Source organism: Onychostoma macrolepis, chromosome 04 (genome assembly GCF_012432095.1).
Source record: "Onychostoma macrolepis isolate SWU-2019 chromosome 04, ASM1243209v1, whole genome shotgun sequence".
Classification (NCBI taxonomy): domain Eukaryota; kingdom Metazoa; phylum Chordata; class Actinopteri; order Cypriniformes; family Cyprinidae; genus Onychostoma; species Onychostoma macrolepis.
The window spans coordinates 31,042,942-31,061,793 of NC_081158.1; the positions used below are offsets into that span (position 1 = coordinate 31,042,942).

General features: G+C 35.9%; 1 protein-coding gene across 1 annotated transcript in view; it reads right to left on the reverse strand.

Moving 5' to 3' along the window:
- utp20 (UTP20 small subunit processome component) overlaps window positions 1–18,852 on the reverse strand; it is a 29,062-nt gene that overhangs the window by 1,321 nt on the left and 8,889 nt on the right. Inside the window, 40 exon segments of the mRNA XM_058773125.1 lie at window positions 172–298; window positions 467–742; window positions 1,412–1,483; window positions 1,569–1,756; window positions 1,847–1,979; window positions 2,061–2,192; window positions 2,274–2,456; window positions 3,701–3,770; window positions 3,860–3,939; window positions 4,033–4,143; window positions 5,135–5,263; window positions 5,349–5,519; window positions 5,628–5,744; window positions 6,477–6,618; window positions 6,704–6,870; window positions 6,946–7,113; window positions 7,193–7,291; window positions 8,055–8,211; window positions 9,406–9,545; window positions 10,392–10,699; window positions 10,783–10,868; window positions 10,958–11,097; window positions 11,186–11,323; window positions 12,077–12,217; window positions 12,303–12,458; window positions 12,575–12,727; window positions 12,818–12,871; window positions 12,958–13,101; window positions 14,730–14,817; window positions 15,214–15,358; window positions 15,444–15,676; window positions 16,064–16,143; window positions 16,381–16,524; window positions 16,749–16,957; window positions 17,260–17,426; window positions 17,548–17,673; window positions 18,244–18,329; window positions 18,410–18,500; window positions 18,641–18,783; window positions 18,785–18,812. Of these exon segments, the coding sequence (XP_058629108.1) occupies window positions 172–298; window positions 467–742; window positions 1,412–1,483; window positions 1,569–1,756; window positions 1,847–1,979; window positions 2,061–2,192; window positions 2,274–2,456; window positions 3,701–3,770; window positions 3,860–3,939; window positions 4,033–4,143; window positions 5,135–5,263; window positions 5,349–5,519; window positions 5,628–5,744; window positions 6,477–6,618; window positions 6,704–6,870; window positions 6,946–7,113; window positions 7,193–7,291; window positions 8,055–8,211; window positions 9,406–9,545; window positions 10,392–10,699; window positions 10,783–10,868; window positions 10,958–11,097; window positions 11,186–11,323; window positions 12,077–12,217; window positions 12,303–12,458; window positions 12,575–12,727; window positions 12,818–12,871; window positions 12,958–13,101; window positions 14,730–14,817; window positions 15,214–15,358; window positions 15,444–15,676; window positions 16,064–16,143; window positions 16,381–16,524; window positions 16,749–16,957; window positions 17,260–17,426; window positions 17,548–17,673; window positions 18,244–18,329; window positions 18,410–18,500; window positions 18,641–18,783; window positions 18,785–18,812 (5,522 nt within the window).

Here is an 18,852-nt window from a genome sequence, read left to right on the forward strand (position 1 = left end):
ATATATATATATATATAAAACTTTTTTTTTTTTTTACAGAAATACATTTGTTTAGTCAAGGTATTAGTAAATTTTCATAATTGCATTGTTGTTTTTTTCCCCATATGAAAAAAAATTATTCTTTCCATGTAGGGTTTTTCTGTTTATACTGTAAGGACGGTGTGGCCTGACCTTGGTCTGCATATGTGCTGTCCAGCTCTCTGTAGAGAGGAGCGATGATAGTGGTCAGATACGGTCCTAGTCGATCTTTTCCGAGATCCACAGCTATGGCTCCCAAGAACTTAAAAACACAAGTTCTCTAAAAAAAAGAAAACAGTAACAGAAAAACTTGTTTACCTTTGCAAACCATTGCTTAACTCGCATCCCTGAGCTGGAGATCCTCAAATCAGAGGACGTTCCTACCAGCGATCCATCTGTATCATTCAGAGAAGTCAAGTCGAAACAGAAAGACTGATTTAACACACACCTTCAAAGGCACTTTTGGTGTGTCTGCTGCTTCTCTTTTGGCCAGTAATGAAAGCTTCTTCATCACCCAGAGAAGAGACGGAGGCTTGTTCTCATTCTGTTGCTCCTCAAGCTCCTGCTTCTTATCTTCCTCCTCTTCTTCCTCCCCTTCGTTCTCCTCCATGTTATCCGTTGTTTCTTTCTCCTCACCCTCCTGTTCTTCAGCTGGATTTGTGGTATCAGACTCTGGTGAGATGAGGTAGATCACTTTGGCCACATAAAGTAAGTTCTTGACCACCTGATTAGAACAAAACAACAGAGGAACAAATCTCATGTTTTGAGTCCCAAGATCTAAGATAATATTAAATTTGCAAGAAAAGTACAATGAAAACTGAAATATTACAATAAAGTTAAAACATTTTTTTTTTTACATTTGATACATTTTTACATTTTAAAAAATGGTTAAAATAGGAAAATAATGAATACAATACAGGTTATAAAGGTATACTGAGATATACTGTGCATCAACGACTTGAACAAATAAAATAAATCATGATTTTTGTGTTAATCAAAAATAAGATTTTTGTTATTTTTCCCCCCAATTTTTAAAAATGCATTTTATTTTGTGTTATCTTTTCACGTAGCATTTTTGGTGACAAAAAAAAACAAAAAACAAATATAATTTTGTTTAATTGAATCATTTCTGATTAAATAATTGAAATGCAATTTAATTTATACAAGTAAATAATATATTTATATAATTTATACAATTAAATATTAAAAGCCACCTAGAAAGTCTAGAAAACAAATAAGACAGGTAAAACTTTAAAATGTATTCACTTACATGATGATCATGATTTCTGATGTTTTTTATAATTAAAAATAATTACATAATATACTTAAATTATTATTATTCAATATATTAATATATAATTACACAACAAAAACACTTTTTTTTTTTTTTTACCTGCTCTCCAGCAGAAATATCCAAGAACTTGGACTGCAGTTGGTAACAGAAGGCCAGGACCAGCTCTCTCATCTAAGGGTTCAGAAACAAAACATTCATTAATTCAGTCTGTCTTCGTGAAATGAGCGTTTTATTTGCCAGTTCTCAGGACTCTTGCCTTCTGAGACAGGTTGTCTATGAGAAAAGCGGTGGCCACAGGCTGTGTGGTTTTACTCATGTTCTCCTGAGAGCTGCATATGGCCAAGAGCTCCTCTGGTTTACGAGCAGCAAACAGCAAGCCAAAGATCTGAGAAGCCATCAGCCAGACCCAGCAATGAGGGTAACGCAGATGGGAATCAATATGACCTGGAGAGAGAGAGAGAGAACGTGATGCATCTCGGGTTCACAAGTGCAGGTTTATTAACACTGACTTGATTTAGCTGTATGTGTTCATACTCCAGATGCTGTTGAGCAGGTCTGCGGGTTTGTGAAGCTCCAAAAAGCTGCATTCCTTGATGAGCTTGACGACGAACGTGAGGTAACAGAAGAGCAGTCTGTCCGCAGCCTTCTCATCCTCCTCTTCCTCAATCTGATCAATCATAGCCATTATCAATGCAAAGGGACTTAAACATGCAAAATAAGTCTACATACTATGAAACTCTACACTCACGTCCTCAAAGTTGGAAGCATGGATCTCTTTCTCAATCAGAGGTATCAGGACGTCCAGTCTCCGGTTGAACTTTTCCCCTTCAATTTCCACAAACAGCCCACAAACCTGAGCTCCGAGTCGCCTCAGAGCCGCCTACAAAAGCCCAAACATGCAAACCGTTATGACCAGAACACATTTAAGCATACTTTTTCAGCTTTTAGTTTTCCTACTCACCTTCTCGGCTGTAAGCCAGGTGTTAACCAGGTTAAACATGGAATTTTGACGCTGCAAATCCAACTGACTCAGCAAAGACTTGATGGCCAGAGCCGCCATTTTCTTACAGGTCGCAGAATCATCATTCAACATGGCCAACGACAAAGGCACAAAAAACAAACCGCAGTGCTCATGCAATAGAGCCTGTGAACAAAAAACACAATTATCTTACCGTATTATAAACACCATGTATAGAATAAACTGCATAATGTAAAGCATTTCCAAGTCAAACAAGATATTCAAGAAAAAAGTAGAATGGAACAGAATGGAGCAAGGATTTTTTTTTTATTGAACAATTAAGTGGGATTTATGCCATTAACTAAAAAATAAAAATCAATCCAGATGCAAACCAAGTTTTTGATCAATTTGTTTCTTCAAAATACCTTGCTCCGCACAATAAATGTTCAGAGTCATTATAAAACATTAAAATACATTTCAACTAGGGCTGTCAAATCAATTAATCTCCATTAATCACAGCCAAAATAAAATTTTGTGTTAGCAAGCATGATGTGTGTCTGTGTATATTTATATGTATATAAATACATATAAGTACATAAGTACACACATTTATTTGAGAAACATTCATGTGTGTGTGTGTATGTGTGTATGTGCACAGTTAAGCTTTGCTACCTTGACAATAATGCAGCCTGTTCATTATAATAAAATACAGTCAGTCAAACATATGGAAAATAAAACACACTGCTCAGTTTAAATATGTAGTAAAATCTGTGCCGTTATCACCGTACCGCCGTGATGTTATGCAAAACATTTACATGGATATTGGAATGCCAGTGAAGTAGGCTAATATTTTGGCATTCAAATACATCGCGAATACGGAAACATTTGATTTTGTCGAATGAGAGACTCAACGTTATTTTTGTTTTGGCCAAAATAAATACATTTTGGCTTGTCGTTTATATAGCTATAGCTTCTTATATTTTTAATTCTTGTTCATTTCTAAATACTATTCAATTGAAAGGATTTGTTGTGGAGTGAAGGGAACTAAAATAGCCTAGCTATGTTTACAGTGTTTATTATAATGTTTGTAAACATTTCGCGTCGGCATTAGGCCCATTTCAGAATGAATTAATAAAATGCGACTTATACGCGACTTATGTTTTTTTTTCTCTAAAAAATGCAATTTTATTTTAACCATGCAGCAAACCTTTTAAAATATTTTGATAAATTAGGCCTGCTGAAAAAAATTAATAAATAAATGACTTTTTAAACCGCTTAACTGATAGTAATAATCGGTCAAAATTCTTACGGTCGGATAACCGGTTAAAATGAGCATCCCTAATCTCAATGACACTAAAGTGAAAATGTTAAAAACAAAAATGTTATTATTAGTTTTGCATGACCATTTCAGGCTGTTTTTGTTACAGTACCTGAGGAAATTTCTGGAAAATGAAAGCCATTAACTCCAGGGCAGACTGTCTTCCAGTGTCATATTCATAACTGGGAAGAGAACAAGAAACTTTTTTTAATTTGCCTGACATGAACAAAAACAATTCACATCCTCCTGTAATCAGCTGTTCCAAACTTACGTAAGCTGAGCAACTATGAAGTCGAAATGTCTCCTCAGTTTCTTGCCCAGTGGATAGTCCATCAGGTACTTCAGATAGATCTGCAGTCACAGCAGAGGACAGATATTAGTCTGATGATAGTTCTGACAAGCATAAGCACGGATGATGATGACGATTGCAGTATCCTGACTGACCTGTCTGCAGCGCATGCGGACCTGTTCGTTTGACCCGTCGATGGCAAACTTGGCCACTTTTTTCATAACATCCTCCATCTCCGGCACCACCAGTTTCCTGGAGAGAATCGCCTGCAAGATAAACAAACCCATTCATTTCCATGATGCTTTCATGATTACTGGAGGAGGATTTCTAAAAACCTTTTTGATTTAACACTGATTCACTAATGAATCAACAGTCTGACTCACTGAAAAAGAGCTCACATCATTTGTTTATGAACAAATTTGACTCAACAACAAGAGCAATATGTAACCAATTACATTGTAATAGCAGAGCATAACCAGTGCTATTTTAGTATCATTCACAGACTATTATAGTTTATTATTTTGAATTCTAATTTTATTTTTATTTTGTCAGTTTCAATTTAATTTCAGTTAAAGTTTTAGTAATTTTGTTGTGTTTTTGTTTTTAATGTATGTCTGCGTAGTTTTTATTAAATGTTATTTTTTTAGTTTTAGCTTATTTAGTTGTAGTTATTTTAGGACTTCAACTTAAACCAAACAAAAACAAAAATGGCAAAAATGAAACTAAAATTGGTAACTGTTATTTTAATAATCACTTGCAGTTTTTATTAATGTTTTACATTTGTTTTTTAATTTTAGTTCAAATTTTAGTAATTTAGTTGTGTTTTCGCCATGCTTGAGTTTTTTGATATGCCTATATAGTTTTTAATCATTTTTATAATATAATACAATACACTATAATATCTATTTTTATAATATAAACTTTTTTTAATCATTTAGGTTTATTAATGCTGAAAAATGTATAACTTTTGTTTTAATATTTTATTTCAGTTAAAGTTTATTTTATTTCTAGGAATAGGCATATTTTTTCAGTTAGATTGGCAATTAACAAATAATTTAAGTGGTTTTATATTTTACTTCAATTAATGTTTATTTTATTTCAAGTAAGACATTTTAATGATTTTGGTTTTAGTTAACAATAATAACAATGAGCATAACTAGTAAAATGTGCATTCACTATAAAGCGTTAGAATATGCCTCGTCTGACAAACAAGTATCTCAGATGATCAAGTCAGTCTAGATGAGTAGGTTAAGTTACCCTCAGGAGGCCGAATGCGGTGGCTTGCCGCGAGCGATCATAAATGTCTTCCTCAACATATCCCAGAAGCACTTGCAGCTGTGCTTCTGTTACAGGTTTTGTCATGCTCTTCACCAAAACAGAAATGGCCTATAAAACAGAACACGTCATGCTGGATTATTCACATTTAGACTTCAAAACGAGAACATGAGACAGTGGTGAGAGTCTCTCACACCTTAAAGCAGTTCTGAACCAGGTGGAAGTTCTCTCCCCGGCCGGCTCCAGCTTTAGCGTAGTCCTTCAGCAGGACAAAGAGCTGCTTGGTCAGCTGGTCGTAATTCTGCTCCACCGCCGGCAGAGGAAACTTCAGGATCCAGATGAAGGCCTGCAGAGCCTCTGTAATCACCTGATGTGCACAAGACAGCTTGCTGTATGCATGCAATCACTTGTATATAAAGAAACTGATGTAATCATGCACAATAAAACACATGAACTAAACACAGGCAGGACAGACCTTCACATGCATAGAGTTCAGACAGTCCAGGAGGAGAGAAACGAAAGGATCCAGCATCTCCTTTACTGACAGGACAGATGAGTTGATCTTTGAACTCTTCAGACTACAGTGAAGCAGCTGTGGAAGAGAGATTTTGGTGGTTAAAGCAATATGGCAACAAAATATTTATGAAATAGTTAGTGGCTTTCAAAGTGTGTAAGAAAAATTTGAAAAGAAATGAATACTTTTCCTGAGCAAGGATGCATTAAATTGATTAAATATGACAGTAAAGACTTTTAAAACGCTACAAAATATTTACATTTCAAATAAATGCTGTTCTTTTGAATTTTCTATTAATCAACTAATTCTGAAAACAAACGTATCATGGTTTATCAGCACAACTATTCAATACTGATAAGAAATGTTTCTTGAGAAAAAAATCTGCATATTAAAATTATTTCTGAAGTAACATGTAACACTGAAGACCAGAGTAATGATGCTGAATATTCAGCTTTGCATCAAAGGAATAAATTACATTTTACAAACATTAAAATAGAAAAGTTACTTTAAATTGTAATAACATTTCACAATATTACTGTTTTTATTGGTCAATTAAATGCAGACTTAACAAGCATAAAGATGTCTTTCACAGACATTTATAAATTTTACAGACCCCAAACTTTTGAACAGTCAAAATAAATTCACAACACAATCTAAATTGGTTGCTTGCCATTTACCAAACAATTGAATTCAGACTGATGTACAATTGCCTAAATGCTGATGGAGTGTGATTTGAATAATTTCAGCTTGAGACTGAACCTCATTTAATTTCCTAGCTGTCAATCAAAAACCAATGCATTATTTTCTTACACTGAGACCCGTTTCCACCAGGATGTGCATGTTTGTTCTGCTGCTAATGGCAGGTCTCGCGCCTCCTCTCTTAGGAGTGGCCGGCAGCAGTAAACAACTTGGCGGCGGCAGGCGAGGATCTGGAGGTAGATGCTGCTTCTCTCTGGGTGAATATGGGATGTAAAATTGTTCAAATTACATCTGATTAAACCAGTTCTAATGCATCCCTGAGCGTGTGTGAGCCGTACTTGTTTTTGCTGGTAATGAGCGGGAGACTCTCACTGATGAGACCGTGGCTGAGCAGTAGGATGGACTGAGGGCTCATGCTCTGATTGAGCAAAAGTCCCGCCACAATCCTCCTGAGCACAGCATGCACTCGCCTCGACACCTTCAGACTGGCTGTGTTCTCAAGTATCTAGAAAGAGTAAGACCAGATTAGTCTCTTGAGAAATTGTGAGCCTCTTGTAGATGCAGCGCATTGGTTATTCACCTCTTTGAGTGGCAGGATGAGGTGAATGACGCGCTCCTGACCGCAGAACTGGCCAAGAAGCTCGTACGAGTCTGAGCTCTTGCTGTGACGGGCCTCCATCACTTTAGAAACGATTCCTTTGATGTCTTTCTCCTCAGCAACAGCTCCAAATAACTCGTTGTTGAAGATCTGCGAAGGGTGCGGAGAGTTAGTGGATAAAAGGGCATGATTGTTTGTGATTATTATTGAAAATGTAAGTGTCGTTTACCGTGATGAGCATGTCCATGCATGGGTCGAGATCTCCTCCGGTCAAGGATGATTTTAGGACAGAGAGCAAATGGTACACAGTGAAGGTCAAAACATGGACCTGAAGGGACAAATTAGACACGGGTCAAAGACATGATGCTTGTTTTATTTGGTCCAAGTTATTCAAAAAGACATTACAAATGCAATTCAAACAGACAAAGACATAAATCTTCTATGAGCAGCATTAATTTCTAAATTCAAATTCATTTTGATATGTTTTGCATATCAATTTTGTTTTGCAGGCCGAAATTCTTTGTCATAGTAATTGCATAATCTTTTTTTTTTATAAAATGCCATGCTGTTTTGTTTTTAAATATTATTACATTTTATTAAAATTAAAATTACATTATTAATTTTGTCTGGCAAAAAAATTGACTTTTTATAACAAGCTCAAATCATGCAAAATCAAGCAACCTCAATAGAACTTAATTTAAAAAATATATACATATATTTTAATGCCATGCCAGCTTCTATGCTATATTAATGGCGAAAGTCAGGCTTAGTTAATCAAAACCTTTTAGAAAATAATTATTAAAATATGCACACTCAAGTGCATTTAAAGTATTTTATTATTTAATAATAAAATAATAAGCCTTTAATTTTTTTTCGGATGCACAATGTATACAAAATGGTATTTATTTATATAAATATATTTCTAAACTGTATGAAACCAACAACACATATCCAAAGAATACATTACTATTGTGTTTTGCACTAGAATTTAAAATTTTCTACTATTCAACCATATTCATCAGTGACACTTATTTACGAAATACTCTTTTCTTGCATCATACACTCATGTGCTAATAAAGACTATACTTTACCTGATACCCCTTCACTAAGACCGCCTGCATCTCGCTGAGCAGATAATGAAGGTACTGATGCCCAAGCGTCTCTATGATCTTCACCAAAGTGTTTCGAGCGACATCACGGATCTCCTGGAAACGGCTCCTCAGGTGAACGCACACTTTCAGGAAGATGCTGCATATATAAACATCAAACTGAGCATAACTTCACTTTATGATCAGAGGTTGCATTAACTGAAAATATTGCATCATTCACCCAATTTTTGCACTGATGAAAACTCAAAACTAGTCATCGACCGATATATCACCAAGGCCGATATATCGGCCGATATTTGGAATTTTTCAAATATCGGCCTATAAGTTTTCCTGTTTGGCCGATGCATTCGAGACGGGACTTATTGTGACGACTCTGAGAACGGCAGCGCCTGAGCACACAGTGCTCACATTCTCCCTCTTGTTTGCTGTTGTCTTTAACAGTTCTGTCTAACACAGATAGAAGTCTGTCTAATAATCAGATAGAACGATTAAACAAAGGAATTAAAATGTATACAAAAAGTATTATAATGATTGCTTTTATATTATTAGTAATAGAAAGGCAAACATTATAAAACTTTCTTGTTTGCCATCAGCATTCAGCAAATACGCATTTAAATCATTTAAACAAATCTTTGAATAACTGATGAACATTTAATTTCACAAGCCTTGCAAACTTAGTCGAATCCAGATGTGAGATCTTATAAAGTGTGCATTTGTATCCTGCATGATCGCGAGCGCTCTGCGTGACGGTCGGTCCGTGTGAATTGAATGCAGACAGGAGGAGAGTTCAGCTTCACTGGAGATGCGTGATCAAAAAACGTTAATCTTGTAATTTCAAATTATGCTGCGCTTTATGCATTTGCCCACTGTCATATTCATGTCATTTTCACCATGTGCTGTATATAATATGAGTGTTACCTTGGCTTTATTTGAAAAAAATATGATTCCCAATGCACACAAACTTCCTAAAAGAATACTGAGTGCCCTGTTAATTACAGTGTTTACTTGCTTTTTAATTATATTTTTATTAAATATTTATTTATTTGTAAAAAATACTTTGTCATCTAAAGTATAAGTATCTTTATTTAACACATTTATTTTTTAATCCATTTTCAAATGATTTCAAATTTCTTAAATATTAATTAAAAGAAATTATATCGGCTTTATATCGGCCACCCTGCTTTCCAAGATATCGGCATCAGCTATCAAAAAAACTGTATCGGTCGACCACTACTCAAAACTAAAGAAAAGATGGAATATTTGCAGCACAACTGATCATCAATCTTTCCCAAACTCAAACAGATAGTTGTATTAAGAAAACGAGCAAATATACCCAGGCAAGTTGGCTTCCATGACCTCCTTTGGCAGAGACTTCATGAGCTGAACCATGGCAAATGCAATAGGCACTCTGACCACTTCTTCATCTTTCACCTCCTTAGACTTCACCATCTTGTGCTCGTCATCTCGTTTAACCTGCAGAAATGAATATTGGTGTACAATTAGTTGATACTAAACATCTTCCCACGAGCAAGCACTTCTGGGGTTACAACATGGTTTCTGCGGGTTTTATAAAGGAAAATTAAAGACCAAAGAAAATTGAAGCAATAAATTAAAGGGAACACAATGTGTCAATATGTTGAGACAACTGCATCAAAAGTGATGCTCTTCCTTATTATTTTTGTCTTGTTTTCCAGTGCACATATCTAAAGTGAGTTTATGATTAAAACAAGAGCATATAGTATATCTGCCAACAGGCTCAGAAAAATGTACTTAATTCAAGGGGAAAACAACTTTTTATACCCCATTGACACTTTTGTTCTTGTTTTACTCACTTATTGATACATTTTCCAGAAAACAAGACTTCTTATCATCATTTTGCATCTCAAGTAAATGCATCTTGATTTAAGGATGTTTAGATATTCATATCAGAAAACAAATCAAACATACTGAGGAAGTTTTTTTTTAGTATTGCAACATTTAATACCATGATTTTATGCATGTAAGACTTTCTGCTCTGATTTAAGACCTTTTTAAGGCCTTAATTTGTATAAGGGCAAATTAAACATTTTTAAGATCTGCAGAAACATTGTATAAACGCATAAGTCTTGTCTGTGCCATCTATTATTATTATTATTTTTTTTTTTTGTTATTGATTCACTGCAGAACAAGCTAACACCAAACCCTGATGAAATCAACTGTGAGCCTTCAATTGTTAGTTACGTCCTTTGTAGACTTCAGACAGCAATACAGTCAACTAAGAGCTTTCAGTCTGGCTCTGCTTTAAACTAAACTCATTAAGTATGTTATATGAGCTCAGACCTTTGCAGTGAGGCACTTGTGAAGTTTAGGCAGGACGCTCTGAGTGACCGTGTGATGAATGCTGGAAATGAGCGCCTCTAGACCCCGTTCACTCTGTGGAAGACCACTGCTGACGACAGGGGGAACTTTCTTCATCTGACTCGCTTTGCTTTCTTTTGGTTTGGCAGGGCCTTCCGTCTCAGCAACTGTGGCTGTGGAAACAGCTGCTCCAGCCTCATCGGTTTCCATGGCATCTTCAGCATCACTCTCATCCGTGTCCATGGTTTCCGCTGCCTCGTCTTCAGCTGCTTCCACCACAACACTGGGCTCTGAAGTTGATAAATCACATTGGTCATGTTAAGCTCTGTGTGGGTTAACAGGAAGTTTAATGTGGCTGTTGTGACACTCTCACCTGTCTTCTTGTTCTTGACTGCCTCGATTTCTTTACTGAGAGTCTCATGGTCAAAGTGGAACGCATCAAGAACAGTCAGCAACATGCTACACCAAGGAAAAGAGTCAGGAAAATCATTCAATGTCATATCAAGGACAAACACCACAGAAAAAACACAAATGCATAGGAAGTGTACCTGACAGCCAGTTTCTGCTCAGCTATTCCGGTTTGCAAAATATGGACGAAGTGTTTGAGGTAGAACAAGTACTTGGACCAGGTCAAGCGTCTGCACACGGCACCAATAACTTCTACGGCTGCTGTTGTCATGGGTTCATACTGGGAACACAGAGAATTAATTTGTTTAAAGCACAGTCTACTGACAATAATTGAAATATTTAAAAATATAACCTGACTCAAGAACAACCTTCAGCAGTTTTTCGTCAACTAGAGCGATCATGGCGTAGGGCATGATGTAATTCTGCATGGAGCGCGATGACATCACAACCTTGCCCTCGGTCAGCTGCCTGGCGAACTTCCTGAGCGCTCGACCCCTTCTGTAAACCTGGAAAACAAAGAGACTTCTCCATTTTCTGTGTTTTGAGCTGGAACGATGAGGGTCAAATAAGAGCACTGGTTTTATATTAGAAATTAAAAAGTAATTCAAATATTAAAAAAATGAAGAAGAAAAAAAAACATTAGTTTCCTGCATTTGTTGTATTAACATTTATCAATATATATATAAGTTTTATAAATGGCATGTTTAATAGAATTTTGATGTATTATTTATTAATACTTTACTTTCTAATTACTAATATACATACACATACACACTAATGTATATACACATTTATTTTATGTTTATGTATGTGTTAATTTATGGTGTGTATTAAATTAAATAAAAATATATAATTTTTTATTTCCATTTATTAATTTATTAATACACACCATACCTGTCTATCTATATATGTCTATATATACATAGGAAATTATAAATATAGTAGTTTAATGTGTTTATTTTCATTTTCAAATTTTTAATTGCTTTTTAATTTTAATATATAATGCTCATTTGATGTGTTTTTTGTTGTTGTTTTTATAGAAAACTTTGGGCAGGCAATTTTCATATTTAGTTTTATGTATGTTTATGTATATTTTAATGTCTTAATATTTTACTTGCTTTTTAATTATTAGTTTTAATTACTTTTATTTAATATTACTTTAATGTATTCTTACTTTTCAGTGAAAAGGTTGGAGACAATTTTTCGCTTTATTATGTTTTTTTTAATGCATATCTCTTTTTTATGTATATTTGTTTTACCTGTATGTGCTTCATATGCTCAAAGAAATCTGACTCGGGATCATTATAGTCCGTCAGCTGCACCAGATCACGAAACTCTGATCGGTTTGGGAAGGTCTTCACCAGGCAGGCCAGAACTGTAGTGTAATCATTTCGTACACTCTGTGGAAAAAATAAATAAATAAATAAATAAATGTGAAATATACAGCAGTGATGTACTAATGTAAGCTAATGTGTTACTGGTTACCTCAGTCTTGCTCTTCAAACCCTTTCGTATTGCATCCAGTATCATGTATTGCACAATCTCCTTGTATTCTGCCTCAGGGCATCCAACTTCAGAGAGCTGCGTTATTACGGCTGACAAACACATGGTGGCGCTGTCTGCCAGAGACATGTCACCGATCTGTCTCAGAAACACACCAAAAGCATTCAAAAATGAATGCAGGTCAAGAAGCAAAAAGACACAGAAAAAGACATTTAGAGGGTAACAGTAACAGTAGCATCACAAAAACGGTTCACCTCTAGAGAATGGAAACAGTTGTGCATGATAGCAGTCAGGTATCTCATATCCAGAGTGCTCATCTCTTTAACGTGCTTGGTGACCTTCTGGAACGCTACGAGACGCACGTCAAAGTGAATCTCGTCCAAATGGCGGCTATCAAACGCGTTGAGCTGGGGAAGAAATGAGAGCCGGTCAAACACGAACATGATTGGAAGAAATAAAACTAAATCTGTTTCTGATTGGCCTCAATGGACCATTACCTGAATCACAACGTCTGTGATGTACTTCAGTTCAGCTTCCATGTCTGACAGAGTCTGCGGAAAGAGATATGGTCAGTCAGGTAGTATTTTAAAAAAGCCACTAAAGTGGTGTTAAAGTGGATAGAAATGCAGAAACTGACCTGAAACACTTCACACAGAGCCTGACGTGAAAGTCTGTTGTGGATGATGGACAAAAGCTTGCTGAGAGGCTTGAGGAACATGTTGGGCTCTGAACACTGTCTCAGCAGGTTCTTCACCGTACCCAGGATATCCAGCTCTGTTTCCTGAAAGAAAAAGGAAATATCCATAAAATAAAATGATTTGACAGATATAATACAGTAATGTAATAATATACACTAGTTGGTTTAATTTTTGCTCAATAAGTCGGAATTTATTTGATTAAAAATAAAGGAAAAGCAGTAATATTGTGAAATAATGAATTTTTTTCATTTGAACATATTTTAAAATGTAAACGTTCTCTCGCAAAACCATTTGAGTTCAGACAAACTCTTCCTGTTTACTTTACAGCTTGCAGTGGTTACAGCTCATATGTTCACAATGGAGCGGTTCATAGAGTTTTATTTTGAACTTGGACTCAATTAAGTAATACAGTCAGTGCTTATTTCAAGGCACGGTTTTGGGACATAAAACGCTTAATGTGGCTTAATGTTTTAAATCAGTGACATTGGAGGACCAAATTCGATAATAATAAATCCTGATAAAAATTATTAGGCTAACATTAATAACCTTATTAATAATATTACTATTAATAAAGCAGAATATGAACATATGTTCAGAATATGAACACAACGCCCTGCACGTTAAGCCTTTTCTTCCCCATAGAAAATGCTTAAGGTAGGCCAATGAAAGGTTCAGTCAGCTTATATGTTCACAATGGAGCGGTTCATAAAGTTTTTATTTTGAACTTGGACTCAATATAAAGAAATACAATCAGTGGTTAGTTCAAGGCACAGTTTTGGGACATTCTAAAACGCTTTAATGTGGTTTAAAGTATTAATTCAGTGACAGGAGGACCAAATTCGATAATAATAAATACTAATAAAATGATTAGGCTTATATTAATAACCTTATTAATAATATTACTATTAATAAAGCAGAATAGCCCAGAATATGAATGCAATGGATTTGGTATTTTTAAAATCACTGTTTTCAGTCATTAGCCTACCTTAAGCGTTTTATGGGGGAGAAAAAGCTTATGTGCAGGGCGTTGCGTTCATATGCTGGGCTACTCTGCTTAGTAATATTATTAATATTAGCCTAATAATTTTATCAGCTTTTATTATTATCGAATTTGGTCCTCCAATGTCACTATTTTAAAACATTAAGCGTTTTATTATGTCCCAGAACCGTGCCTTGAACTAAGCACTGACTTATTAATTTATCCAAGTTCAAAATAAAACTCTATGAACCGCTCCATTGTGAACATACGATCTGCAACGACTGCAAGCTGTAAAGTAAACAGGAAGAATTTGTTTGAACTCAAATGGAGAGAACGCAAAGTTTTGCGAGGGAACGCAAACCATTTGAACAATATTTTTTCTCCCACCCCGAATTTTTCCCACCACTATGTCCCTTAAAGGGCTCCGTAGTTTTCAACATTGATGATAATGAGAAATGTTTCTTGAGCAGCAAATCAGCATATTAGAAGGATTTCTGAAGGATCATGTGACACTGAAGACTGGAGAAATGATGCTGAAAATTCAGCTTTGAATCAAAGGAATAAATTCTATTATTACATATATTTACAGAGAAAACGGTTATTTAAATTGTAATAATAATAATAATAATAATATACAATATTACTGTTTTTACTGTATATTTGTTCAAATAAATGCATTATTCCAAACATTTGACCGGTAGTGTACATTATTTTCGGACATGAAGAATGTACCTGAGCAGTTTTGAGTTTGGGAAGGTAAGGCAGAAGCAAACCAATGAGTGTTGAACTCTGTTCTTTTTCAGTCACAAATCTACTGATCCTGGAACAGAATTAAAACCATTAAATCAATCATTTGTTTGTATATTTTACTTCACAGCATATGATATAGCACAAGTTCTCAACTCGGTGGGCCAAACTGGGCTGCAGATCTTTTCAAAAAACAGTTGAGAACTACTGAAGTACCAATTGAGACCTGTTCACACCAAGAATGATAACTATATATTAAATGTTCGAGTTCTATAAAGTCAGTGGATTTAGATTTGAAAATAACGTTCCGAAAGTGATTCCAATGATATAGTTCCTGTGTCGTTATTATTATGTGGAATTCGTAATTGTCATAGAAAAAGAATGATTATTAAACATTTATGGTTATAGTTCTTGGGGTGAATGGCCCTTTAAGGTGCCTCTGTGTATAAATAGATTTACATGGACATACTTTGAGAGGATGTTGAGCTCTTTGCTGACTTGAGCTCTGAATTTCTTCTTCTTGAGGCGTTCAGAGTTACGCACGACTGTGCTGAGGTACTGCAGCAGTGCTGGGATGTGAGGAAGGAGCAGACGGCAGCCGATAGTCAAAGAATCTACCCGGAGAAGAGAAACCGAGATGTCAAATGTACAAATAACAGTGAGTCCTCTAGCATAATCATCAACACTCCTGATGGCTACCTGATACGTCACAGCTCTGATCGGGTTCAGGGATCACACAGTTGTTCACAATCAGATCTGATTCATTCTCCTTGGGCTCATAGTCTGGAGTGGTCAGCAAGCTCTCGGCTATATCCATCACCATGGCCGTCGTGATGGCAGACACGTTTTTGGAGGATAACAGAGCAAATACATTGCGCAGGACATCACACTCAGGGTGGCCTGTTCTCTGCTTAGCAAGCAAAGGAAAATACCTGACAGGGAGAAAAGACAACATTTATATTATAATCAGACTGCATTGCTAAAACATTTCAAATCAGTAATAAAATAGGATAACAACGGCATCACAAATTGTGTTAACACTTTTATTATTCAAGTCAAGTCACATTTATTTATATAGTTTCAAAGCAGCTTCACAAAAATAAACAGGAAAATAGCAATGTGACTTCACTTTCAAGACAACTCACATTATTCAGGTTAAGTCAGTTCAGTGTTGATTTGATTCAGTTTAATGTCAGATGTTACAAAGTTCAACAATTTAGGAACAAATTATATCCAGCTATAAAGCAGTTCTAAAGAAAAAATTATTCCTTTAGGGTACCATTGTGTCGAGTCCACAAACCTGTGGTTAATGAACTCACCTAGGATTTTGGCTCCACACACGGATGACTTTTAGAAGGGGCGTTGGTGAATACGGGCTTTCAGTGGGAAGAAGACAAATCTAATGAACAAAACACAACCGGGTCAGCTGGGTTACTGACTCCAGTCCTTATTTAAATATTCAGAATCTCAAAATCATTGTCAAAGACTGTCTGGTAATAAAAAATGACTTGAAGTTTCCAAGCCTCTTTTGAAAGTGCGAAACTTCTTTAAATTACAATGAGCCACACTTTTTCTTCTCTTTGATGGCTTAAGGTTACTTAAGTTATCCAGACAGTTTGCTCTCTTATACACAAACCTTAGGCCACACCACAGCTTGAAACACTGCGTCCAGCTCATCTGCAGTGAAGCTGTAAGACTCAAAGTCATCAAAGAAGTCTTGTATGCGCAGAATCCCCAGACGCCGCAAGTTCTTCAGAGGATTGATGCAACCGGGCTTGAGCTAGAGGAACATCAAAAAGCCTAAGATCAGCACCCCAAAAATAGATCTAAACATCACAATAAAAAATAAAAAATAAAAATTCTAAATCTGTAAATTTGCTGTCCCTCTTATTGTTAACTTTGAAGAGGAATTCCAGAAATATTTCAAAATCAATTAAGCCCAATATTTTGGTTTGCATATATAGTTAAAAGGATAAATAAGGACAGTTTCTGCATTCGGCTGACCTGCTCTCTGTGATCCAGTATAAATGACACTGAGGCAGTGATGCACAGCAGGATCTGCAGAACTTTGGGCAGGTAGATGTGGATGAGATGGCCCATTTTATGGATGAGCATTTCTATGGTGTTGAGCAGGCTGTGTTGGCGACCCAGAGGGAGAACAGCAGACAGGTTCGTCTCGGCTACAGCTTGTTCTACCGCAGCCAGACACGATCCTGCAAGCAACAAATTATCCATTTTCTGTGGTATGTTGATGCATCTTTAAATGCATTTGCTTTTTATCTATCTGATCTTTTTTGAAAAAGTAAAATGAGTAAAACAGATTCTGTTGGTTTAGCTTGTCTCATTAAAAAGAAGTAAATTTATAAATATCCTATATTGTGAAGATGGTCCTCATTATTAAATAAGGTTCATAAATGGTCCAAATAATTTATTTTCTAATTAATTGCAAAATAAGCGTACTTAAGGCGTATGTTAGGATGTAATCATTGTAAAAAGCCTAAATTCAAATCAGTACCTTCAGCATGATGACAAACAGGCTCCAGCAGAAGATCTATAAACATGCCCAACTCCTCTGGCTGACAGCCTGCCAGGAAGCGCAGCACTATGGAGGAACGTGAAGCTGTGTTCGCCTTACCCTGAAACCTATTACCAACCCTAGGGCACATCCGCCCATACAGTATCCTGAAAGAATATATAAATAACTACTAACTGCAGGCACATAACAGTAACATTCAGAGAAGAAACAACAGTGGATGATAGAGCAATAACATCATTAATATGCATTGTGCATCTAAACACACACCTCATAAGCATGGGAATGAGTTGGGGTCTGTGCGACTGAAGTACCACGGTTCCTTCTTCTGAGATGTTGAAATGGATAATCTCATCTTTAAAGTGCTTGTCATCCAGAAGTCTCTCCAGATTCTCTCTGTAAACAGTGACAAATAGACAATTATTATGGACCTAAAACAAAGCCCTGGGGAACACCGCCACTGCAGCAATGTTTAAAAAAGCTCTCAAAGTATTGCTGTAAGCCATCATATTAATAAACCCCCAAATATAAATAATAAAAAATCCACATAACAACAAAATGTTTAAAACCTGTTTAAAGCATCCCTACAGCAAGTTTGAGGTTGAAGAAAAGCCCTGATAACAGGCTTAAAATTAGATTAGCAAGAGTTGCCTCTAGTTATTTTTTCCCTGCGTCAAATGACAAAAGTGGCTCAAAGTAACCCAAAGATGTGAAATGAATAACATAATAGACTAAAAGACTTCCTGAGGCAATTGGTACATTCCGGTATCTCAGCAGTGAAAGTTAGTAAGGTAACCAAAGAAGTCTGGGGGAAGATACCATCAGACTCTGCTCTGGATATAAAGCATTCTATTCATAATCTGACCTAATTACTGTATAATACAACATTATTACAGAAAAAAAACTAATGTGGAAAGTAAGAAGAGAAGGGACAGTGTATTTTGTGCTTTGTGTTATAAGACTTACTTGTAAGGCAGAATGTTTGGGTCTTTGTATGTCATCAAACAGTCCAGTGCTATTTTCTGGATTTGTTGGTCTTTATGGCACAGAAGCTGTGGATTAGAGAAAAAATTAGTCTCAGACGGCCATTAATAAGCAAAATAATCTTTCACATAAAGATGGGAAATCATACTTGGGTGTACAGTTCAATTAGTTTTGCCTCCATATATAAAGCTTTTGGGTTGGAGAATTTGGAAAAGACCTTCAAGTGTGCAATGAGCTGCCTGTAACAAAATAAGTACATATGTTGACAAGAAACAAATGAATGCTGACTGTTCTGGTATATTAGGCATGCATATCTAGTCTGTGCAAGTACGTAACTAGAACACAAAGATGAATGTTAGACGATAAGATCATCTCTTACTTGGCTGCTGCTTTTCTAGGGATCTTCTTCTTGGGTTGTTTGGAATCTTCTTCCTTTTCTTCCATGTCAGCATCTACCTCTTCACCCATTTCCTGCTCTGATGAGGAGCTGTTCTTCTTTATGAGGTCCTGTGTGGGAGCCATCCTGCAGGTCAGCTGGGTAGAACTCATTACTGTGAAGGCAGAGAAAAGGCTGTTATGGAGAACTTTCTA